Source organism: Mytilus trossulus, chromosome 12 (genome assembly GCF_036588685.1).
Source record: "Mytilus trossulus isolate FHL-02 chromosome 12, PNRI_Mtr1.1.1.hap1, whole genome shotgun sequence".
NCBI classification, from domain to species: domain Eukaryota; kingdom Metazoa; phylum Mollusca; class Bivalvia; order Mytilida; family Mytilidae; genus Mytilus; species Mytilus trossulus.
The window spans coordinates 41,661,475-41,688,953 of record NC_086384.1 but is presented as its reverse complement, the minus strand read 5'-3'; the positions used below and the strand labels follow the sequence as shown (position 1 = coordinate 41,688,953).

Genomic DNA, 27,479 nt, shown 5'->3' with positions numbered 1-27,479 from the left:
ACTTGTAAAAGCATGGCTTCGATATTCATAATATTGAAATTATAGACTATAAAGTTCAGGATTAAACTAAAAGATAAAGTTCAAGATTGAAATAAAGATGAAGTTCAAGATTAAACAAAAGATAAAGTTCAAGATTACATAGCACATGATGATCTACCTAATCATCATTGCATGGCTACGTTGCAGGATATCATTATCTTTATAACAGCTTTGAATAGCCATTTTATTAGTAAGCACTAAAGCCGAGACAAAATTAATTGATTTTTTTCTGTATATTTTTACATGCTTTGAAGGATAAGAGTTCATTATCAGACCTGCATGTTTGTAACATCAATTTATGTTGTTTGTCAAAATATATGATCAGTTGAAAATGTCATTTGAAGAACATGTGTCTGGACAGATATACTTATAACAAATTACTTTGTTAATCTGCTTGGGTCAAAAGAATAAGAAAGATGGTACAATGTACCAATAAATAGAACAGAATCCATTTCATACGAATTGTAATAACCACTTAATATACAACAAACAAGATAACCCAAAAAAAGGTGGTATATTCTACCAGAAGTAATGCATATTTTGCTTTTCTTGAAAAACATTCATTCGATGTGGCAGACACAAAGTTAGGGTAGCCATTTAAATGAAATAGCAAGAAGTATCCTAGGTTAAAAAAAAAAGAAGCCTTTTGTCCTAAAAAGAGAGGGTTGATTTGTTAGAATTGCTTTCTGTGATAAAAAAAAATGGATCTATAGGTAAAAATTATCTCTTGTAGGGTTTGACAGGAAACTGACATCTCAAGTTGTTTTGTTTATGAATGAAATGATGTAATAAAATATTAATTGTAATTGTATTTTTTAGGACCAGATTCCGGGAAAGGTGAGCCAAAGGTGAATGGTGGAAAGAGTGTTATATGTCTGGATGAATAGCTGTTGTACATATCATACAAGTCATTCCACGTGGAATATCGTATTTATTGTGTCTCGTAACTTACAATATCATTTATCTTTGGAACTTTTAAAGCATTGTACACTCTCATCATGAATCATTGGATGCTACATTTGATTGAGAGCAGACGGGCATATGTTGCTTTCACTTATTGTTCATTGGCATTCAGCTGAATCATAATTCATAGTTTCAGACTTTATAGGATTATGGGTAATATAATATTGTTTGTACACCTAACATGAAGTAATCTTATGCCATTGGTCAAATATCCAGAGTTTATGATGATTTTGACCAATAGCACACTTGGTGTACACTTTTGACAATATTTCCCAGAATGCATTAGATTCTGAAATGGTATTCATTCATAACTCATTTAACATTCAACTGCAGCAATATAAGCAGAAAATTAAGCTGTTTTAAAAAATATATTGCTTTTCTTGAAATACACATGATTTCTTGTTCTCTGATGCTTTTGTTAAAATGTCACTTTTGTTGTGTAAACCAATTTATATTGTAATGCATTTGTCAATTTCTATTTCTGTATTGTTATGTTTGTTTTTAAACATGGTGCACAAGTTGCTAACCCTGATAATTGAAACTGAAATTTGAAATGTATTTCTTAGACCTTTTTTATTTTTCATATTTTTTTTAAACATTGGTGAACAAGTTCCATAACTTTTCAGTAATAAAAAGGGTGATCTTCGAACTTGATTTTGCACAGTACATTTCAATAGCTTTCAGTGTTGGCTAAACTTATTTAGGAAATGGGCTTTAGTTATTTTAGGCCCTGCATACCATTATGCTATACATAGCTTTCAATTTCAGAACTTTTACTTCACACTGTGAATGAATGATGTGCCCTCTAATTTGGGGTCTGTTAACACTATGCACCATGTTAGAAATACTTGTCACTGGACATTGGAAGAACTTACTTTTTTGGTTGACTTGAAGGAATACAAGACATCAGACTGTTATTTGATAGACTAGAATTAAGAAATATTATGTAACTTAATTATATCCATCTTTTTTTTCGTTTGTTAGTAAATATATCATGGGAAATCCAGTATGTTCCATGTGTAGACTTGGATTTAGGGAAATCTAAAATCAGTAATGTGTTTGTAATAGTCTGTTTTCATCAATGTTTTTCAAGCTTTCTTGTGTACCTGAACAAAAAACTCTGTGTTACATAAAAGCTTAGTGTCTGTTGATGAAATTGTTTGACTTAAACATACTATTAGTTTTTAAAAGATTTACCCTGATCTAGATCTACTTCCTCAGTTTTGATGAAAATTAATGAACTTGCTGTAATATTTTTTTCTATAGAAATAGGTGCTTTTTTTCTTGCTTTACAAAATCTTGTTACAGAAACTTTTTTTGTATATAACATTTTTCTGTTTTTTATATAAGTTTTTGGAACAGTTAGATTTTAGACATGTGATCATGAAAGTGTTTTATAATGAAATAATGATGAATTAACACAACATCAATGAAACTGAAAAATGACATCAACATTGTACTAGTTCATTATGGCAAGTTAATGTTAAGGTTGGAAATAATAGACCAGCTGTAATTTGTGTAGTTGTTATTTGTTAGTAAAAGAAAAAAATGTAAAAAAAACTGAGGTGTAACCAGAAATTGGAATTAGGGAGTCCTACAACTAGACAAAAGATTTAAATGTTGAGAGGAACAGGTCAGGACTAACCTTTAATGTAGCCCAACCCTCTAAATCAGCCTCTGAATTATACAAATAAGAAGATGGTGGGGGGGGGGGATATGATTGCCAACAAGACATATATCTACCCTACACCAAATAAAGTGGATGTTAGCAACTGTAGACCAACAATGACCAAAACTAGTATAGAAAAGATATATAGCTGACTATGTGGCATGGGCTTTGTTCATTGTTGAAGGCCGTACAGTGACCTACAGTTGTTAATGTCCGTGTCATTTTATTTTGGTCTCTTGTGGACAGTTGTCTCATTGGCTATCATACCACATCTTTTTTATATATAAAAAAACAGTAATGACAAATCTTGTAAAAATGGCCTTCAACAATGAATAAAACTCGTATTATATAGACAACTATGATAGGCCAGAAATGACAAAATGTGAAACAATATGAATAAAAAAAAAGTGACTGGTGGACATTAACCTACTTACCACTGAAAAATCAGGATGTCATAAATAGATATAGGAAGATGTGGTTTGAGTGCCAATGAGACAACTCTCCATCCAAATAACAATTTAAAAAGTAAACCATTATAGGTTAAAGTACGGCCTGTAATGTGGAGCCTTGGCTCACACTGAACAACAAGCTATAAAGGGCCCCAAAATTACTAGTGTAAAACCATTCAAACGGGAAAACCAACGGTCTTATCTATATAAACAAAAGGAGAAACGAGAAACACGTATATATTACATAAACCCACAATACACTGAATTTTCAAGGTTAAAACTAATTTCGGTCATTCTCTAGCATCATACTGTTAATCTTCATGGTCAAACCTGGGTTCATGACTTGAATATCAAACTGCATTTCATTGTTAAAAACTGGGATTCTTTACCTTCATCACTGAATCTTCATGATTAATTCTGAGGGTCATTAAAGAAGAGTGACTAAAGATACCAAAGGGACAGTCAAACTCATAAATCGAAAATAAACTGACAACATCATGGCTAAAAATGAGAAAGACAAACAATAGTTCACATGAAACAACATAGAAAACAAAAATAAACACCAACCCCACCAAAAACTAGGGGTGATCTCAGGTGCTCTGGAAGGGTATGCAGATCCTGCTCCACATGTGTTGTGTTTCTTATGTGATAACAAATCCAGTAAATAATCTAATTCTGTTGGTCACATTCATGAAATTGAACAGGATTGTAGTTACAATGTAAGGAACATATCCCATATCATTTGTGAAACGGTTATACCATAACTTTCATTCAGTTGAGCTCTTTTGAGATGGGATCATTGAAAAATCGTCTGAATCTTCACATCTTTTAATTTTCCCTTAAATTTTCTTGGTTAAAACTTGGGTCATCACTCACAATGAATCTTTATTATTGACTTTTGAATAAGCCAATGCTATTACAACAACTTTTAATACCAAATATCATTGACCTACCACTATTGGTTCAAATAAACTACCCTAATCACAAACTAAAACATAGTTGATGTCACACCTGATACCGGAACCTGCATACCTATGTCTCACTTTTTGACCCCATCTAGACGAGACAAAAATGTCAATAACCAGGGGTAAGGTTTTATTTTCTTCTCAAAAAGACCTGTTGATTCAACTTAGTTCACCACAACAAAACTAATACATAATACAAAATGAAGTCTACATAAAAGTTTTGATAGTTTATCAGAAAAAAATATCAATTCTTAACAATGTTTAATTCTCAACAGTTTTATAATATTACAGTAAAGATATACTTCTCAGAAGAACACATGAAATATAACATAACTTAGTGACTTGTTTTTTTTTAAACATGAAAAACCTGTCTGTAACTACTTGAATTTTTTTTACAGTATTACTTGTTTCAAGGAGTCCCTCTCTATTGGTTGACATTTTACGCAGGGATCCATAAAAAATATAATACTCTACACAGTAAAAACACAAAGTCCATAAAAAAGTATAACAAAAATACCAAACTCCCAAAGTAAATTCAAAAAGGTGAGGTCAACCAACAGAACAAGTGTATACTTGACAAGAACAAACTTTAAATAACACAAAAGACATTACATGGAAATGCTGCCTTTAATATGCTCTTTTTGGATTAAGGTTCAGAAGGAACACAAAGCAAAGAAACTTTTTAAGCTACAGTATGGCTTGATTTTCCTTTTTTCACCTGGCAGTTCTTCTTTGATAAAAGAGGTGTACAGTTTTGGCGTGCAGATATTACAATTAGCTTTAGTATAAGGTCAATACCAATGAGACAAACCATTAGCCAAATGTCTTGGAAGTTATTGTATAACAACCTTAGGGCTACGACCTGGAAAAATAAGCAAAACTCATATTACAAAGTAAGCTGTGAAATGGCCCATGATAAGGATTGTAAAATAATTCAAATGAGGAAAACTAAAAGGTGGGCGTGTCGACACTTCTACATTGTATTAAATTTTATTGGTTGCGGTTATTTCACAAAAACATCATGAGTTGTAAAAAAAAGAAAAAATTGTATGTCTGGCATGGCTAAAAAATTAGACCTACATTCATACACCATCACTTGACACTTAATTGGTCCTTTCTTTTCTATACATTAGTTTGTATCGTATACATTGATTGTCACAGATATATTTGATTATTTTGAAAAACTAACAATGTTTTGTCCAAAGAAAATTGGGGAATATTTTTTTCAGAACTTGTCATTTCATAAACTTATATATCCCTCAAAATAGCCACCGCTATAGATCACAAAATCTTTGATCTGTGGGGAATTCACATAACCAACTTTCACTCTTATAAAAACTGAATTTTCAATACATACACAAACAAACAATTATTAAATTCATAGATAACTTGTACAATGTTTTACAATACACAACACTAAGGTTAAGTTACTATGTGAAAAGATTTTCAATTTTTAATTTACTGTGGATTCATTTTTCAGGGGATGCTATTTTTAAAGCAAGGGTATTTCCCAACATATATACAAGTTATATCCTTGTTTGTTTTAAAAAAAATATGCTTATCAACCCAAATAAGTATTTACCATAAATTCATAAAAAATGTTTTGAGATGTTTTTGTTATTGTGAAAATTGCAACTGAATAGGTTTTGCAAAAATAAAATCTAATAATAACAATTAGGCTAAATATTAATGACCCTTTGTAAGAATTGTTTGATCAGAAATATTCAATTTTCTTCCAAACAACAAACCTATGATGTTCTCTTGAGCAGAGAGCAAGTTATCCCAGACTAAATAAAAAAATAAATGAGTTCAATGCATTTCTGTGTGAGAACTCTGAGGCTTTATATAAACTCTTAATACATTATACAAAGCAGTAAATAAATATTCAAAACAATATATAAAACATGAAAAAACAATTATTCTAGCTAATAGTACATTTCATATTGCATTTTGGTCCATCATTTTCTAAACAAAAAGGTGTAAAATTTTTAATAGAATGTTTCAATTTGGTCTTATTTCACAATTACAAAAAAAAAGCAAATAAAAACCCTACAGTTAGAATATAATTGATCTTTGAAAGAGCTCAGTTACAGGTACTAGAATCAAAAATAAGACCTAACATTGACCTCAGAAATTGAAAAATTTAAACTTGTAAAATACCTTGTCCATAGAAGTTGCAAAATTCAAACTCATGAAATACTATGGTCCTAGAAATTGTAAAGTTCAAACTCATGACAAATAGGTCATAGAAATTTAACTTCTGTGAGGTATAAAACTCTTTACAGTATGCAAGGAATGTACATGTTACAAATAATAATGAAAATACTCAATATGTGATTTAATATAACCTATTTAGAAAAAAGAAAGAAGATTTTTACACATCATCTTATCACTAGGAGAATTAAACACAGAATGTCCATTAACTGACTAAATAATTTGTAGGAAGGACAATCAAGTACCCTTTTTAAAGAATTGAATTAAATTTGAATCTTGATTATGTATATAGGAAACATAGTCTTGTTTATAATATATGATCTTTGAAATGAAGAGCAAAACATATTTAAACAGTTCTTCCCTTGAACTGTTGAGACTCTAATTAATCACCTGTACAGATTTAAAAAATTCTGATCATAAATTTTGCAATTTATTTGAGCATTTAATGTTTTGGGTTATTCCCACTTTAAATGTACTACTTGTACTGTTTTATATAGTAGCTAACACCTGATAATCTTTCACATGTTTTAGTCACTTAATTTGCATCCAATAATAATGTAGTGGAAATTTTTATTTAATTTTCTTAAAAAGCCTGATACAAATGTCATTCTTTTTGAGGTTTTAAATTTAACATTTTGTATAAAAATAAAAGCAAACTTTACTTTTTGAATTTATAGTTTCTCTTTTCAAAGGTCTGTACATCTAAGGGCTATTGCAAAATAAAATGAAAGGTGCTTCACCATCCCCAAGACCCTAGATACTATTTTTATTAGAAATTTGGCGGAACTTTTGTGTAAAAAAATGTCTGATTATTTTATAAAATGATGCCCCTTCTCAAATTGCCTTGATATGCTTGTAGTTTCAATTTTTCAAATATTTTCGAAATGCTTCACACATAACTGACTTATTCCATACAATCAAGTCAAAAATTCATTCAATCCTAATAATGTCTCTATACTAGGAACATTTCCATGCTTCAAGAGGTAGTCTGTCTAGCTGCCGTACTCTTTTCTGTCGCCATAGAAACCAGAAAATACCTATCACTACACACAGGAATGATTCTATATAATATCCATCGATCTCTGTTTGACAGTTGCCTCCTGCTGATGTACAAGCCTAAAAACAGAAATTGATAAATATAGAATAATATTTATACAATTGTCTGGAAGGCTTAGCAACAGGTTGAAAGCAAAGAATTGCCATTATGGTTATTCTTTTTATACGACCGCAAAATTTGAAAATTTTGTTGTCGTATATATTGCTATTACGTTGGCGTCGTCGTCTGTGTCGTAGTCCGAATACTTTTAGTTTTCGCACTCTAACTTTAGTAAAAGTGAATAGAAATCTAACACAAGGTTTATGACCACAAAAGGAAGGCTGGGATTGATTTTGGGAGTTTTGGTCCCAATATTTTAGGAATAAGGGGCCAAAAGGGCCCAAATAAGCATTTTCTTGGTTTTCGCACTATAACTTTAAGTTAAGTGAATAGAAATCTATGATATTTTGACACAAGGTTTATGACCACAAAAGGAAGGTTGGGATTGATTTTGGAGGTTTTTGTTCTAACTGTTTAGGAATAAGGGGCCAAAAAAGGGCCCAAATAAGCATTATTCTTGGTTTTTGCACAATAACTTTAGTATAAGTGAATAGAAATCAATGAAATTTAAACACAAGGTTTATGAACACAAAAGGAAGGTTGGGATTGATTTTGGGAGTTTTGGTCCCAACAGTTTGGGAATAAGGGGCCCAAAGGGTCCAAAACTAAACTTTGTTTGATTTCATCAAAAATTGAATAATTGGGGTTCTTTGATATGCAGAATCTAACTGTGTATGTAGATTTTTTATTTTTGGTCCTGTTTTCAAATGGGTCTACATTAAGGTCCAAAGGGTCCAAAATTAAACTTAGTTCGATTTTAACAAAAATTGAATCTTTGGGGTTCTTTGATATGCTGAATCTAAAATTGTACTTAGATTTTTTATTATTGGCCCAGTTTTCAAGTTGGTCCAAATCGGGGTCCAAAATGAAACTTTGTTTGATTTCATCCAAAATTGAATAATTGGGGTTCTTTGATATGCAAAATCTAACTGTGTTAGTAGATTCTAAATTATTGGTCCCGTTTTCAAATTGGTCTTCATTAAGGTCCAAAGGGTCCAAAATTAAACTAAGTTTGATTTTAGTAAAAATTAAATTTTTGGGCTTCTTTGATAATCTGAATCTAAACATGTACTTAGATTTTTGATTATGGGCAAAGTTTTCAAGTTGGTCCAAATCAGGATTCAAAATTATTATATAAAGTATTGTGCAATAGCAAGAAATTTTCAATTGCACAGTATTCAGCAATAGCAAGAAATCTTCATTTGTACAGTATTGTGCAATAGCAAGAAATTTTCAATTGCACAGTATTGTTCAAAAGCAAGAAATCTTCAATTGACAGTATTGCGCAATAGCAAGAAATATCTAATTTCACAATATTGTGCAAAAGCAATCAATTTTCAATTGGAGTTATCTTTTTTTGTCCAGAATAGATATTTGTGCAATAGCAAGATATTTTCAATTGACAGTATTGCGCAATAGCAAGAAATATCTCATTTCTCAATATTGTGCAATAGCAATCAATTTTCAATTGGAGTTATCTTTCTTTGTCCAGAATAGATATTTGTGCAATAGCAAGATATTTCCTATATTCTTTGTAAATTTGAGTTATCTTTCTTTGTCCAGAATAGTAGTTGAATCAACTTAAATCATTGTTTTATACAATAATCAATGTATTTTCACCAGTACTATCAACTGATAAATTAAAACAATCTTTACCATTCAGTGTTAACAAGCACTTTTTTTTTACATTTTAATATTTTATGATGTATTTAAATAAGCAGTTATTGTTGCAAACTCCATTCGAAATTTGAATTGAGATCAGTTTTGGAATAAGGGAAAGTTTTTCTCATTTCAATTTTCATAAATAAAAATAAAATTTCTTCAAATATTTTTTTTGAGAGGATTATTATTCAACAGCATAGTGAATTGCTGAAAGGCAATTTTTTTTTAAGTTCATTAGACCACATTCATTCTGTGTCAGAAACCTATGCTGTGTCAACTATTTAATCACAATCCAAATTTAGAGCTGAATCCAGCTTGAATGTTGTGTCCATACTTTCCTCAACTGTTCAGTGTTCAACCTCTGCGGTCGTATAAAGCTGCGCCCTGCGGAGCATCTGGTTATACTGTGGATTCATTATTATTCGTTGGATATCAATTTCAGTGGTTTTCGTGGGTAAAGGTGAACCACGAAATTCAATGTTAAACGAAAGACAAATTTTCCATAGATTTGTATGCAAACTTTTTCAAAACCACGAAATTAAATATCCACGAACATGCAAGTTTTCCTTAATCCACAAAAATTGGTATCCACGAAAATAAATGAATCCACAGTACTGCAACCCCTACAGCTGTTCCAAATGAAATGTGTAGGGTAACCACCATCATTTTTGAATTTAAAGTAAATGATGTAAAAATTCTACCAACCTGTACTTTTAATGCTATCAGAAATGATGCTCTACGGAAAACCATTGTCAACTTTAAAAACAAGGCGATTACAGTCAGTGACTGTATATCGTGAATGAATATATCGTCAATACAATTAGACTGCTGAAAAAGGACAGCTGCAGAACGTATCGCTTTATTTCATACAATGTAGCTTCATCTTACAAATGTACGACCCTACATTTAGAAATCAATGCAAAGTCGCTTTGCAAATGTATGAATATATGGTCAATACAATTAAACTGCTGAAAAAGCACAGCTGCAGTATATATCGCTTTATTTCATAGCTTCATCTTGCAAATGTACGACCCTACATTTAGAAATCAATGCAAAGATGCCATATCTCTCTCACAATTTGAATGCTTTCTCTGACTGAAGTTCAATACTAACATGACTAACAAGACCTATGTTGATGCAGGAAACTGAGTGAGGTAATATGTACAGGAGAAAAACTTATCATTTCCTTTTACTGAAGCTAAGCAAAATTTACTGAAAATTTTCATTTTACAATGGGTGTTTTAAAATGTCACATGAATTACAAAGAGGAAGTGGCTGCATATCAAATATAAAATAATTGCCTTTAATAGGACTAAAGAAAATATGACCAAAGTTTTCTACTCTAGGTCTTAAGACAGACAGACTGAGTGGTTACTAGTGCTGTTTTCGTCATTAGTGACACAGGTAAAGATGTAAATTAATGTACATATCACGGTTGAAGAGTTTCTTTAAGCTTATAATTGACAACAAGAGAGAAATAAACATTTTACAAGCTACTTACCTCAGTTTCTGCTGTAGAGGCACACTGTCCAGGACCACCATGACATGACTTCCATGTAAGTCCTTCTACTAACCACAATGCTACTGTAGCTGGCCAATTACCACCTATAATCAATTAAATCAATGTCAGTTGTAATTCAAGGAAAAAGGCAAATAAGAATTTTTGAAGTTCTATGAATTTCTATTAGGACAAAGAAAAATATATGTCTGTTTCCTGACCGACCATGACTCAAACCCCCTGACCCTAGATTTTTTTATTTAAATCCGGGAAAAAATCGTTTTCGGTCTGATCCAGATCCGTATCTTACTATGCCCAAACAATCAAAAGGGATGCTCCCAGCACAAATGTGCTACAATTAAGGTTTAAAAAATATTGGCACTGGGAGGATTATTCAATTAAAGCTTCTTTAAAGGGATAAAATCATTTTGGGGTACAGGACCCTAACCAAACATGACTTTAACCGACTGCAAATCTGACAGGGAGTGCAAAAATAATAAATGAAAAAAATAAAAAAATCCCGACCTACAGACCGACCCTGATTTATTTGCTTTGGCAGCAGGAAACAGACATATATTTTTTTTTGGCCTTACAGTATTTTTTGATAAAAAAAATACTTTTAAGCAAATTGTAAATTTATATTCTTTCAGCACCATTACAAATACTTTATTAATTACTATTCTGTTCTGAAATCTAAAATAATATTTATTTTACTATGTAAGTGACTGCTGTTTCGTCCTGCAACATATAAGTATGTCTGTTTAAAGTCAGCACAATATCATTGTTCATCTTTGTGTTTTAATTTTGCCAAACTTAAGGCGACAATGACCTGATGTCTGATTTTAAAGGATCTGCAACCTTAGTTTTCTATGTTGAGTCTTAAATAATATCCTTTGTCTGGTGTCTTTTTCTTTTTGGGTCATGGCTTTGTCAGTTTATTTTTTATCTATGGGTTTGACTGTCCCTCTGGTATCTTTTGCCCCTCTTTTAAGGACATACGATACAGTTACAGGGAAGGTAATGATGTTGCTAACGTAAAATGTTATTTTGCGACGTCAAACTGTGACATATTGGGAAAAGATGCATTTTTCGACTGATTTTTATCATTCAAACTGATTTAATTTGAAAACAAGTGCATGGACCCCTGTTTCATTTTGCAGGAAAACTATCTTGACCAAATTTTTGTGCATTTTTTTAAATTTTGATAAATATAATGACGTTTTTTTCTCAATTCATGACCATTTGATAAATATATATTATTTCTGTATAAAAAACGCATAAATTTTTAAGATACTTATAAAATACAGAAATTACAAATTATTTAACAAAAACAAAAAAACAATTTGTGTGCATCTTTAAAAACAAAAAAGTTATGGCTTTCTTTCGAATGGAAAAAATGGCCATAAGTCTGAATTTTGAGCAAATATACAAAATTTCAACCTCATTTAACTCAATAAGTAGCACATGAAGGTATATTTTTTATTCCATATTTGATTTAATTAGGTAAAAACTAGTCTACATGCAAATTTTCATCAACTTGTAAATACAGGATCAAAACTGTATCGTATGCCCTCAAAAGTTCAAACTCTTTTATTTGCCTCAAAGTGACCTTGTGACCTTAGGCAATTAGTGACCTATGGGGTGCCCTAATACTGCGAATTCCTGGTTTTGTCAATCACTGCGTATAGTAAGTAAATTTTCTGCACATAGTTTGCCACTGGACAAAACTGATACTTACCAAGGTTTGCCAGTGTATTTAACAGTGTCATGTAAGTTCCTCCTATAGCAGGGTCACTTATTTTAGCATGGAAAGCCATCTGGGACACAAACATACTGTATAATGCTACCTAAAGATAATAATATATGTATGATAAATAAAGCAATATGCCTTATGGTCATTTGAGACCGAAATGCACTGGGTATAGTACAACATGGAAAATAGTTTATCAGTTCTAAGAAGCTTAAACTCTTGAAGGACATAAAAAATATCTTATAATTCAACTTTTTTTTTAATTTAGAAAAAGACAAGAGTGATTCAGCTGGAATCATCTACAAGAGTGCTTTAACTGTTATGGAGTTTTACTATAATTACATTTTGTATTAACAAAATTAATCTTAGAAGACTTTTTTAAAATTACTTACTTGATGAATTGCATAACTGCCCAATATGAGGGCATAGAAATAGGTTGGGAAATTCCCTTTTGTCTCTTGCACTTGTGATGACAACCACACAATAAATGCATACAGTAAACCTAGCATTAACCTGCAAAAAACAAATATCCAATTACAGTAATATTTAACTACACAAAGTATCATGAAAAAGTGCAATTTAAAACACGCATATATTTACGCATTGACAAATCATTATGGTATTGTAGCAATTATACAAGATTGTGAAAGAAAAGACATCTACCAATTATGTGTAGTACCCACTTTGAACGTTACATCAATATATAAATAGGGAATGTGTCCATGGGACACAGATGATGCCTCCTTGCATATCATATAAAGTTATAAAGGGACATAACTCTAGAACGGTTATAAGGATGCCACCAAAATTCAAACTTGATCTGTGTTTTGTGGTTATTAGAATCTAGACCATAAACCCTAAATATTTTCTAATTTATGCTATGTGGTATCATGCAGTGGTATGGGTGTTGCTCGTCATTAGAGGCTGGACTGCAGTCTTCAAGTTGAGTGGTACCCCAGGCTAGTAAAATTGCTCTTGGGCCTGTAAAAATCATATCTATAGGCCAAAAGAATCTAACTTTGAAAAAATTGAAAACTGAGCCATGGGTCTGTAGATTTAATAGTTCATCGTGAAGACTGGGACTGTGATCTTTTGTTGTTATCTTTTACACCATTTGGGGGATAGCTTTCTCTTTCAATGATTCCCACAAGATAAGATATGCATTATTAGCAATAAAATGATTCTGAATAATTAAACATATTTGTTCCAGCATTGACATTGTCTTTATGTCATGTGAAAATCTGGTGATATGTAGCAATGTGTAATACACATGGTCCAAGAAAAATTATAATCATTCATACTAAATGTAAAACATCATACCTTTAGGAATGTACACCTCTGAGGAGCCAAAAATTTCTAGAATTAAACTTTTTTTCTTAACCTACTTTTTGGGTTTATAAGACTGTAACAAAATAATTGGTGAAGAGAAAATCATATGGTGGTGCAATACTTTTTTTGCTATGGTCCTTTGAAAATGCCCAATTTTGATGATTTTCTCATTTTTCATCGATTTTTACCTATTTTTGGGCTATTATCGTAAAAAAAAATTACAGTTCCACAATTAAACTTTTTTTATATACTTTCTATAAAGATGAAGTGGACCAATCTGAATAATTTTTAATTACAAAAACTATAGGTAGGTGTTGATATAAGAAAGTTTTATCATATTTTGACGCTTTTTTTTTATAAAATTTAGCATGCTGTCGTTTTTGTATTTTTGTGATTTTTCTCAGTTTTAAGAACAAAATGCATATTATTTCAACTTTTATTTTATATAAATGATTGAAAAGATTCATATCTAAGAAATTAGAAAGATTAAAATGATATGGGATGTTCATGATTCTTGTAAAATCATTTTTTTGTATCCCTCACCCATTTTCTCAAAATTTGGCTAAAAATACTGTACTTGATTGGTAGTAAAATTTGAAAACTGAATTACTCAAAAACCATTCATTGTACATACACAATTTTCACAGATTTATGTTTGATTATAATATTTTCAAAATTCATTGATATTTTTCACTTCTATCACCAATGATCACATGTTTTGGAAATAATTCAAGAACGAGATTTCAACAGGACTGAACGAGACTGAAAAGTCAGGAGAATACAAGAAGGACAAGCAGTTATGTGCTACATTTGTACATACCTAAATGGCATTGCTCTGAGGAATACGTCCATTGGTTTAGGACCAGATGTAAACTTGCTAATTATTAGTGGTAAAACTATCTGTATTGGAATCATAGGTATAGCAAACATTGCTAGAGTCTGTTTCTGCATACCAGATTCTATAAGCTTCAGTCCAGTTAATGAATCTGCAGCAGAAAATCCAACCTGGAAATGGAAAATGTACAATCAGAAAACTAACTATAAATAGAAAAGTAACAATCACAAAATCCAACGCGTAAAAAAATTTTAATGATAAAAACATCACAATAAATAAAGGTAAACAAAATTGTTCTAAATAATGAATTTTAAGAAATATATCAGTACAGTAAATCGCTCAATAGCAATTATAAAACATGTTTTCACTAAAATCTCTTTTTTGGTTGTAGGTTTCTTTGCCAAGTTACATTTATTTACACTTTTCATAGTAAATATGGATTGAAATGAGTTTCTTCATTTCAATGTGATGCTATTTGAATCGACATTTTATAGATCGTGTTATGGATGTGATGCTATATTTTTTTTAAACATGATGGTATTTCCAAATTTGCCTTTTTACCAGGATGCTATATGAAATATCTGGGGAGAACATTGATTAATTCATATACTTCTCAAATAGGACCAAAAACCTATTGTAGAATAATTATATATACAGTTATTGCATGACTATTGGTGAGTGGGCTCTTATATTGCTTGAGAGTGCAAAATTTAATGTACAAGGAATGATGATTTTCTGTGCTCCATACAAAATGTGCTTTACACCCTAATAAAGCAATTACCAGATGCTCTGCAGGGCGCAGCTTTATACGACCACAGAGGTTGAACCCGGAACGGTTGGGGCAAGTATGGACACAACATTCAAGCTGGATTCAGCTCTAAATTTGGATTGTGATTAAATAGTTGACACAGCATAGGTTTCTGACACAGAATGAATTTGGTACAATGAATTAAAAAAAATTGTTTTGCCTTTGAGCAATTCACTATGCTGTAGAACATTAATCCTCTCAAAAAAATGTTTGAAGAAATTTTCATTTTATTTATGAAATTTCAAATGAGAAAAATTGAACCCCCCCCATTCTTTTTTCCACATCCCCCTATCCTTTATTCCAAAACTGATCTCAATTCAAATTTCTAATGGAGTTTGCAACAATAATTACTCATTTAAATACATCATAAAATATTAAAATGTAAAAAAGTGCTTGTTATCACTGAATGGTAAAGATTGTTTTAATTTATCAGTTGGTAGTAAAAGTGAATAAACATTGTATATTGTATAAAACAATGATTTAAGTTGATTCAACTACCTATTCTGGACAAAGAAAGATAACTCCAATCGAAATTATTGGTATTGCACAATATTGTGCAATTAGATATTTCTTGCTATTGCGCAATACTGTGCAACTGAAAATACTTGCTATTGCACAATACTGTGCAATTGAAGATTTCTTGCTATTGCGCAATACTGTGCAATTGAAAAATTCTTGCTATTGCACAATACTGTGCAATTGAAGATTTCTTGTTATTGCTGAGTACTGTGCAATTGAAAATTTCTTGCTATTGCACAAAACTTAATATAATAATTTTAGATCCTGATTTGGACCAACTTGAAAACTGGGCCCATAATCAAAAATCTAAGTCCATGTTTGGATTCAGCATATCAAAGAACCCCAAGAATTCAATTTTTGTTAAAATCAAACTAAGTTTAATTTTGGACCCTTTGGACTTTAGTGTAGACCAATTTGAAAACAGGACCAAAAATTAAGAATCTACATACACAGTTAGATTTGGCATATCAAAGAACCCCATTTATTCAAATATTGATGAAATCAAACGAAGTTTGATTTTGGACCCCAATTTGGACCAACTTGAAAACTGGGCCAATAATAAAAAATCTAAGTACATTTTTAGATTCAGCATATCAAAGAGCCCCAACGATTTGATTTTTTGTCAAAATCAAACAAGTTTAATTTTGGACCCTTTGGACCTTAATGTAGACCAATTTGAAAACAGGACCAAAATTAAAAATCTACATACACAGTTAGATTCGGCATATCAAGAACCCCAATTATTCAATTTTTAATGAAATCAAACTAAGTTTAATTTTGGACCCTTTGGACTTTAGTGTAGACCAATTTGAAAACAGGACCAAAAATTAAGAATCTACATACACAGTTAGATTTGGCATATCAAAGAACCCCATTTATTCAAATATTGATGAAATCAAACGAAGTTTGATTTTGGACCCCAATTTGGACCAACTTGAAAACTGGGCCAATAATAAAAAATCTAAGTACATTTTTAGATTCAGCATATTAAAGAGCCCCAACGATTTGATTTTTTGTCAAAATCAAACAAGTTTAATTTTGGACCCTTTGGACCTTAATGTAGACCAATTTGAAAACAGGACCAAAATTAAAAATCTACATACACAGTTAGGTTTCGGCATATCAAGAACCCCAATTATTCAATTTTTAATGAAATCAAACAAAGTTTAATTTTGGACCCTTTGGGCTCCTTATTCCTAAATTGTTGGGACCAAAACTCCCAAAATCAATACCAACCTTCCTTTTGTGGTCATAAACCTTGTGTTTAAATTTCATAGATTTCAATTTACTTATACTTAAGTTATGATGCGAAAACACAGTAATATGCTTATTTGGACCCCTTTTTGGCCCCTAATTCCTAAACTGTTAGGACCAAAACTCCCAAAATCAATACCAACCTTTCTTTTGTGGTCATAAACCTTGTGTTTAAATTTCATAGATTTCTATTTACTTATACTGAAGTTATGGTGCGAAAACCAAGAAAAATGCTTATTTGGGCCCCTTTTTGGCCCCTTAACCTAAACTGTTATAACCAAAACTCCCAAAATCAATCCCAACCTTCCTTTTGTGGTTATAAACCTTGTGTCAAAATTTCACAGATTTCTATTTACTTAAACTAAAGTTACTGTGCTAAAAACAAGAAAATGCTTATTTGGGCCCTTTTTGGCCCCTAATTCCTAAAATGTTGGGATCAAAACTCCCAAAATCAATCCCAACCTTCCTTTTATGGTCATAAACCTTGTGTAAAAATTTCATAGATTTCTATGCATTTTTACTATAGGTGTAATAATACCACCATTGATTTTCCCCTATTAGTCTTTGTTAAATTTGCACTTTTCAAAAAATTGTGCAGAATTTATCTTTGTTTCAAATAAAGAAATACTTGGCATGAGTAAAGTTTTATCCTGTCTAGTTCTATAGAAAAAGTTTCACATAACAATTCATTGCATATAAGAAAATAACCATCATTGGAAGTTAACCAATCAAATTTCTCCCCTTATTCTATCTGTGTACAAGGTTTAGTCACCATGTAACCTCAAGATTACAAAATGTTCTATAGAAATCACAAATAAAAAATAATGATGTTTTGAAATACCCAAGACATATGTTTATGACACAGAAATAATTTTACTGCAATAAAATGTAGGATTAATTACCTACAACGGACAAATTCAAGGGAATATTTTTTTAGACCTACTTTCATATGCAACGGGATGTGACATACCATGATTTGGTGGTATTACACCTAAAGTGAGAGTGCAAAAACTAAAAGTATTCGGACGACGACGCCAACGTGATAGCAATATACAATGATATTTTTTTCAAATTTTGCGGTCGTATAAAAAAAGAAGCTTAAATTCTTAAATATTGACATCACACCTTAGCTGTGAGTATGATGACAGCGTATGATATTACTCACTTTAGCTGTGAGTATGATGACAGCGTATGATATAACTCACTTTAGCTGTGAGTATGATGACAGCGTATGATATTACTCACCTTAGCTGTGAGTATGATGACAGCGTATGATATTACTCACCTTAGCTGTGAGTATGATGACAGCGTATGATATAACTCACCTTAGCTGTGAGTATGATGACACCTTAGCAGTGAGTATGATGACAGCGTATGATATTACTCACATTAGCTGTGAGTATGATGACAGCATATGATATTACTCACCTTAGCTGTGAGTATGATGACAGCGTATGATATTACTCACCTTAGCTGTGAGTATGATGACAGCGTATGATATTACTCACCTTAGCTGTGAGTATGATGACAGCGTATGATATTACTCACCTTAGCTGTGAGTATGATGACAGCGTATGATATTACTCACCTTAGCTGTGAGTATGATGACAGCGTATGATATTACTGCAGGTAGTTGTATGACACGAATGAGTTGTTTGTATGTATCAATGATACCCTGCTCGGTGTCTGCATCTGGATCATCAGACTCATGCTTGAAGATCCACACTAATGTTGTTGTCATAAAAAATACAATGCCCCAGAAATATAAAAAACCTGAAATTAAAAATATCATCATCATTATTACAATGAGATAGGTTTCACAATCAACTATCCCAATAATAAATACATGCAAACATTTCTGAGCTTACAAGTATAATGACATATTTTTTTTTCTTTCTTGCAATGTAAGATTTACATAACATGTGACTTTATGATGTAGATCTAAATTAACATTTTATAACTTTTGTCTGAGAATTGAGCATGATCTTTCTTCCAAAAACATACATTGTATCATTGTACTATGAAAATTCAATGCAGATTTGTTATTGTGCCTTCAAGTTTTTACAGTTTTGTCTAGATTAGCAAACAGTAATATTCTTTTGTATGAATAAATAATGATTTAATCCTATCTGGCAATACTCCTGCACACTAGGTATTTTGTGGATTTTGATATTTTACCATTTAATATATACATGTACATGCAGTTAGTTTGGTATCTTCTTGTGTTTACTGTTATTTCATTTTGAATAGTTATTTATTATTACATTACAATTTTGAAACATTAACTAAAACCTACATTTGTACTTCCTAGTATATTTTTGTATTTTGATTTTCCCATGGATTAGTATAGTACTATAGTATCATTAATATCTTACTATAAAAATCCTATGTCTTCCAAACCTTTTTTTTCAATACAAATGTACTTGTTTTTTTTACTTGTATTGAAAATTTTTGTAATATAAACTGTACTTTTAGTAAAAATGATATTAAGAATATTGAAAGTAATGTTTTTGATATGTACAAGAGAAAATGGTGTAATGATTTAAACACAAATGATCGCAGTAAACTGCGTACATATAGATTATTTAAACAAGAATATTATAAAGAACATTATTTAAGTGTTTATATGCCAGGAAAATATAAAAGCGCCTTTGCTAAATTTCGATGTGGTGTGGCGCCGATTAGAATAGAAACAGGCAGATATGAAGGGGTTTTAAGTGAAAATAGATTTTGTTTTAATGATTCATGTATACAACAGAAACTAATTGAGGATGAGAAACATGTTTTACTTAAATGCCCTTTATATTCACAGGCAAGACAAGAGGTTTTTACTAGAGCAGTTTCTTTTAATATTGATTTTTTAGACTTAAATGATGATGAAAAATTTATATTTTTATTTACAAATAAAAATTTATGCTTTTATTCGGCCAAAATCTGCCATGATATTTTAATTCAAAGGAAGAATGTTTTATATAGATAAAAAATGTTTTATATTTTTTATCGAGCTGTCCTTTTGTATGTAAAAGTCTCTCATAACTCTTTTGAGAGTGGCTCTCGAATGTTTTTAAGATTGTTTTGTACTTTTAATTAAAACATGTTGTATATATATATTGTGTTCATGTTTATATTGTACATGTAGAGAGGTGAGACTATAATAAAATATTTGATTTGATTTGATTTGATTTGTTTAAAAGGATTTCTCTCCCTTTAAAAAAAGTAAGCAAACAATCAGAAGTCATCAGATGCAGATCATGTGATTTTTATAGAAATTCATTGTTGGCCCATCATGTGACTTATAAAATAACACAGCAGACAGACATGTGACTTACTTGCTAATGTGACTAAACCAGTTTCTTTAGGTTCAGATCTGAGATATTTATTACAGAAATCAGCTGACTCTAATGCTAAAAATAGAACATTTCCAAGAAAATATCCAGCTGTCTGTCCTACTGAATTACAGGTACTAGCCCATCCCACATTTCTCCTGAAAAATAAAAGAAAATTGTAATTTCAAACACATGTAATACATAATTGTTTATTCTAACTTTTACACTTAGTGCAAATGTACAAAACTGTAGTTTTCTTTAAAGTTATAATAAACATTTATAAGTATAACAAAAAGAAACATGATGTCCATACAGCTTTCACATTTCCCTTGTTTGCTTATTCTTATTAACTAGAATAACTAGAGGCTCTAAAGAGCCTGTGTCGCTCACCTTGGTCTATGTGAATATTCAACTAAGGACACAAATGGATTCATGACAAAATGGTGTTTTGGTGATGGTGATATGTTTGTAGATCTCACTTTACTGAACATTCTTGCTGCTTACAATTATCTCTATCTTTAAATTGGCCCAGTTTTTTACAGTGGAAAATGTTAGCAAAAATTTACAAATTTCATGTTACTTTTTTTTGTATATGAAAATTGTTAAAAATTGACTATAAAGGCAATAACTCCTTAGAGGGTCAATTGAATATTTTGGTCATGTTGATTTATTTTTAGGTCTTACTTTGCTGTAAATTATTGCTGTTTACAGTTTATCTCTATCTATAATAATATTCAAGATAATAACCAAAAACGGCAAAATTTCCTTAAAATTACCAATTCAGGGACAGCAACCTACATGTAACAATCAGTTGTACAATTCATGTGAAAACATTGGAGCAGATAGATATTGACCTGAATGATTAACCAATCACCCCCTATCAGATTTGCTCTAAATGCTTTGGTTTTTGAGTAATAAACCAAAAACGGCATTTTACCCCTCTGTTCCATTTTTAGCCATGGCGGCCATCTTGGTTGGTTGGCCAGATTACTGGGCACAATTTTTAATTTAGATACCCCAATAATGATTGTGGCCAAGTATGGTTTAATTTGGCCAAGTAGTTTCTGAGGAGAAGATTTTTGTAAAAGATTACTAAGATTTACGAAAATGGTTAAAAATTGACTATAAAGGGCAATAACTCCTAAATGGGTCAACTGACCATTTTGGACCTGTTGACTTATTTGTTAATTTTACTTTGCTGAACATTTTTGCTGTGTATAGTTTATCTCTATCTACAATAATATTCAAGATAATGACCAAAAACAACAAAATTTCCTTAAAATTACCAATTCAGGGCAGCAATGGGTTGTCAGATTCATCTGAAAATTTCAGGGCAGGTAGATCTTGACTAGATTAACAATTTTACACCAGATTTACTCTAAATGCTTTGGTTTTTGAGTAATAAGTCAAAAACTGCATTTTACCCCTATGTTCTATTTTTAGCCATGGCGGCCATCTTGGTTGGTTCACTGGGTCACCGGGCACAATTTTTAAACTAAATACCCCAATGATGATCGTGGCCAGGTTTGGTTAAATTTGGCACAGTAGTTAAACGATGACGGAAGACGGACGCCAAGTGATGAGAAAAGCTCACTTGGCCCTTCGGGCCAGGTGAGATAAAAATGTGTTAAGAGCACAGATGAGTCTAATTATTAAGAAAAATCAATCTTGGCAGTAATGTTTCACAGTAATTTACAAATTGAACTTCACCTGTTGAGGAGCATAGAGGCTTTCTGCGAATTCTGGCGTGGAGACAATAAAGTTAAGGTGAGGTTGAGGAGCATTTTGACAGTTGATGTCTCTTCAGAAAGCATGGTAAGGTCAGTTTATTTTCTTAAGAGATATACAAATGTAAATAATAAGTTATCAGCATCTTTTAAGTAAATTAAGAAAAATATGTGAACCTCAAAAAATATGTCTACATGTATCTATATTACCTAGACAACATGGTTAGAGCCCAGCCATCTACTGCTATATCTTGTGTGGCTGCTAAAACATTAAGCATAAAAAATATCACAGTAATATATACAATATTAACATGTCCTCCGCCATTCTCTGTCCCTAACAACTGATCAATATTCCACGATAAAACCAACATAAATACACCTATTAGGTATTGTATAGGCACCAGCCATGTCTTACGACGTCCAAACCACGAAAAATATAAAGAATCTACTAAAGGTGCCCATAACAACTTAATGCTGAATGGCCAGAACACAAAACTGAACACAGCCTGGTCTTTGTAACTGACATTTCTACTTGTCAATAACATGGGAATACTCCCACCTAATCCTAAGGGAATTCCCTGAAGTATATATAGAAACATCAACAAAGAAATATTTCCATAGTCTCCCTTCAGTCCATCATTTCTGTGTTTATCATGTTTATCATTGTCTTGTCCTGGTTGATCAACATGTGTTGAAATCATCATATGAGGAAATGATTCTGATGATTCTGCACCAATTCCTTCCACTGTGTGTTTGGAAGCATGTTTACGTTGTGTAGTCATATTTTGTTGATTTTCAATTGTCAATACAAAATTATCTTTCGACTCCGTTTTGTTTCACAATTTGAAGAACCTGAAAAAGAGATGAATAAAGCATTACAATTTTTAAACCAGTAACTAAACATGGGAAGGAAGTGATGACGTCCTTAAATGCATGGTTGATGTTAACTTGAACCAAAAGTTTAACAGAAATGGAATGAACTTGAAAGTTGTCTTTTAATTTTCATGTCCGGGCCTTTTAACATATTTAAAGCCAAACATATGGTATAGGTTTTTTTCATTGTTGAGAATTGGTAGCTATATGATTGCCTATAATTGCTTATATCCATGTCATTTGAACTTTTGTGAATAGATGTCTCATTGGTACATTTATCATGCCACATCTGCTTTAATATTTTAGATCAGCCTACATTGTATCATTTACCATGTTTACCTATATATAGATGTTAGGCCTTCAAGGTAATTTAAAGTAATGATCCATTTCTAATTTTTACGAATATAAAATAACTTTAGGAAACTGAAATACCTTTTTCATGTTTTTTCACAAGACATCCCATTTCACCCAGCATGCCCAGTTTACTGATTACTTACATTGTATTTTGGAATGCTAATCAAGCAACTGTCTAATATCAAATTTTAAGGTAGTTACATCATCATCATTTAGTCTCTGGTGAATAGTTTTCATATATACATGTAATTGTTGATCAAGTTATAAAGAAACAACTTTGAAACAACTTGCTTTCAATATACATGTATATAGCTAGTGTCTGAGGAAAGAGTTTCATTAGCACCCCAAAAATTAAACTGTAACATATGATTATGATCATTTAGCGGGATGGGTGAAATATGGAATTCGCTACCAAAACAATACACCTTATTGCTATTTGTCTGCCATTACTGGACATCACAAACTTTTCTGTAAGATTTGAAATCATAGTAGAAAATATCTGACGCCACAAAAGAAATTGTTGTATGACGTTAAAAGTTCAAGAGGGACATATTTCCAAATTGCAAAGTCTGTTTGCCCTTAGTTTGTTTGCCCATAGAGTCTGTTCGCCCTATACTAAAAAGATATTAACTGATTAATAAGGGCTTTGAAGTTGGATTAACTTATTCAGATATTTATATGGTACATGTATATGGTACATTTTGTATTCTTGGACCAGCTTTGCCTCTTTGTGAAGTATATATTCTATTCCAGATAGTCTACGTCATTGATGTTTGTTTTTTTCCCATTCATAGACAATTTCTTCTTTGGAGGGGTCATGTAAGTTGCTTTAGTTTAAAGGGGTTTATGTCTGCCTCTTTTTCACGTTTGTTTTGAAGGTGTTGTATGTTCTAGCTGATTTGAACTACTGTTTGAATTAGAAACATCTTCTTGCATGCTGCTTACAATGTATGTCAATTAGTTCTTCTTGTAATGATCCACCCAGTTCTACATCAACAGCAATATCCAATTCAATGTATGAACATGCAGGTTTGTGTATGCTATCATTTGTTGTCTGTAGGATTGCAGATAATTAACAATATGCAACTGGACAACAATTAGAAAATATAAAGAACAGGGTGAACAGACCGGGATTCAGTTGATAAGGTGTATTTGTCTGCCATTACTGGACGGAGCGTCTTTTTACCACAGAACACCACAGAATACCACAGAATACCACAGAACACTAAAAATATACCACAGAACACATATAATATACCACAGAACACTCAAAATATACCACTAATGCACCCAATAGACGTTTAGGCACTAAGCAAATGTGGACGAACAACAATGCAGAATCCATGAACCGGGTGATGAAAGTGGCAGTCAACTGGAAGCCCCAACATGCACCAGATTTGGTTGATAAACTATTTGACATGGTTGACTTCCAGTTCATTAATCTACGGTCAGCCCTTCATCATTCTGGGGACTACATGCTGGTCAACTCATACAAACAGTACACTATAGCAGATGCCATCTGGAAAACAAAATCAGACGAGGAAAAACGAAAACTCTTTAATAATTTCCTGCAGGACAGACAGTAAAAAAAGAAAACACGAAAATATCATAACTTCATCCGATGGACTCTACTCTGTTGTGAACAAGGCTAAGACAATAGACAAGAAACCTATGCAGAGAAAGAGACCAAGAACAGAAAGAGCCGAAAAAAGACATTAATGTATTTATTGAATTGTTTTGTTATTGATGTTATCAAATTAAAATTTTCAACTTAATTTTATATCTCTTTATTATTATTATTGAAATTTGACCACAGACAAGACTTATCTAAACTAGAATTTTTTCACTTTAAATTTAAGGAAGACACACACACACACACAAACGTAAATCAGTCTTCGACCTTCAATTTTCAACAATTAAATACAAATACATGCATGACATGTAAACTTTAATTTATAGGTATTTAAAAAAATATATAGGTACAATTCTATGTGGTTTTCTTGATAATTGGTCTTACATTAATTTTTTAGTCTGGTCCCAATTAAAGGCCAAGTCGATTGGGGTCGTAAGGACAATGAGTCGACACTAGATTGAAATTTTTAATTTGTTTGACTAATAAAGTCATATTATAGACATAATTAGCCATAACAACTACTGCAATGTCTGAATTGTTACTATTTAATGAGTTCTGTGGTATATTTTTAGTGTTCTGTGGTATTCTGTGGTGTTCTGTGGTAAAAAGACGCTCCCATTACTGGACACGACAAAAGTTCCCGTAAGAGTTTTGATGTTATAATAAAAACTATCTTATGCCACAATGGAAAAGTGTTTGCTGTATGACATTAAAAGTTCAAGTGGAACAGATTCCCAAATAGTGATAAGCTGTATACCCTCAGATGTCGAAGGGCAGCATTTAGGACATTGATGCACAACATGGAATAAGTAAAGCATTTTTATAAATATGTGGAAACTATAGTCAATAGAGCTTTCTGTCTTTGGAAATTGCATTGCTATACTATAAGCTACTATCATCAAAGAACAATTGTACCAGTTTTCTAGCAGTATGTGACACAAACAATATTGACCAGCCGATAATTAGCCATAATGTTCACTGGTCTGCACTAATAAAAGTTATTGTTTTTGAAAAAATGTTTAGATATAGGAGCATTTTATCAAATGATCATTAGGACAAGTAGGTTTAACAGTTGTTGTCGCAGAATGGTTGTGCATCCTATAGCTACCTTTTTCAGTTTTTGTAAAAAATATACCAGTGTATACGTCTTTGTACACTACAGACCTCAGTATTTAAAGTTATGGCATTACTGCGTACCTTATTTTATCATCATTTTGTTTTGTTCAATAATATGTTTCAAAATATTTTTTTCTGGAACAGATCTCTATAGACACAGCATAATGAACATATGTCAGGAATAAACAAACGTGGCGAGTTTTCGGTCTTTTTTTCAACCGGAAGTTTATTTCTGTGACGATACACCTAAAAGTAGTCATACAAAACCCGACAAAGATTTGACAGAACAGCACAAAACCCGGAAGTGACAAATAAAATGGAACAAAATAAGCAAATAATAAAAGAAAAACAAAAAAGGTAAACATAAATTTTTTTTTTTTTTTGAATAAATAAGAAATTAAAAAAGCCTTTAGATAAATAAATAAAAGTAAAATCACAAAAATCACAGAAATATAGAACTCTGACACTACTTTTAACAAAGAAATATGTAACAAAGAAACACAAAAGACAAAACACTCATAGCACATTAGCAAAATTGAACGACAATGATACACATCTTTTCCCCATAACGAAATAACAAGATGTATAAGGCCAGGAGCATATATTCTAACCTATACATACTGTTCCCAGGTATAACTAAGCATATTGTGTTGTCATTTTAATGTTATATTTCATATGGTCATAAAAGAGGGAGGTTTAGCATGGCACAAAACCAAGTTCAACCCACCATTTTTCCTTTAAAAATGTCCTGTACCAAGTCAGGAATATGACCATTGTTATCATATTATAGTTCGTTTCTGTGTGTGTTACATATTAACGTTGTGTTTCCGTTGTGTTGTTTGTTTTTTTCTCATTTTTTTAGTGTAAATTCACATTACTATAAGACGTGTCACGGGACCTATCTATCAGGTATTTCAATTTGGTTTTGATGTACTATTTGTTGTTTTTATAGGATCTTGTCTAATGCTTAGTCCGTTTCTGTGTGTGTTACATTTTAATGTTGTGTCGTTGCTCTCCTCTTATGTTTAATGCGTTTCCCTCAGTTTTAGTTTGTTACCCCGATTTTGTTTTTTGTCCATGGATTTATGAGTTTTGAACAGCGGTATACTACTGTTGCCTTTATTTAAGTACAGAGCCAACTCATATGTAACAAAGAAACAAAAATAGGCATATAGACAAAGCACATATTAGCAAAAGTGAATGAAAGACAGAGACAAGGCTACAAAGTTTTACCATAGCACAATAACACAATGACGGGACGTATAAAACGGTACCGGCAAAGCCGGCACGTCAAATTTAACAAAGAAACACAAAAAGGCATACCAAGAACATAAGCAAAA

The 27,479-nt window shown here is 31.6% G+C and overlaps 2 protein-coding genes across 15 annotated transcripts in view; one reads left to right on the top strand and one right to left on the bottom strand.

The window, feature by feature from the left end:
• LOC134692101 (chromodomain-helicase-DNA-binding protein 5-like) overlaps positions 1 to 2,515 on the top strand; it is a 43,781-nt gene extending 41,266 nt beyond the window's left edge. For all 14 annotated transcript variants that reach the window (XM_063552504.1, XM_063552512.1, XM_063552500.1 and 11 more), the window contains one exon: positions 859 to 2,515. In XM_063552504.1, coding sequence (XP_063408574.1) covers positions 859 to 926 — 68 coding nt within the window. In that variant the 3' untranslated portion in view covers positions 927 to 2,515. The remainder of the gene's footprint in view (positions 1 to 858) is intronic.
• A 1,784-nt stretch (positions 2,516 to 4,299) lies between these two features.
• LOC134692099 (acetyl-coenzyme A transporter 1-like) lies at positions 4,300 to 26,383 on the bottom strand. The gene is made up of 9 exons (XM_063552497.1): positions 26,221 to 26,383; positions 22,374 to 23,015; positions 20,440 to 20,594; positions 18,699 to 18,883; positions 14,515 to 14,699; positions 12,758 to 12,878; positions 12,354 to 12,462; positions 10,619 to 10,722; positions 4,300 to 7,415 (listed from the first exon to the last, which is right to left on the bottom strand). The coding sequence occupies exons 2-9, from the start codon at positions 22,943 to 22,945 to the stop codon at positions 7,257 to 7,259; spliced, it is 1,590 nt and encodes a 529-aa protein (XP_063408567.1). The 5' UTR covers positions 22,946 to 23,015; positions 26,221 to 26,383; the 3' UTR covers positions 4,300 to 7,256.
• Positions 26,384 to 27,479: the final 1,096 nt, after the last annotated feature.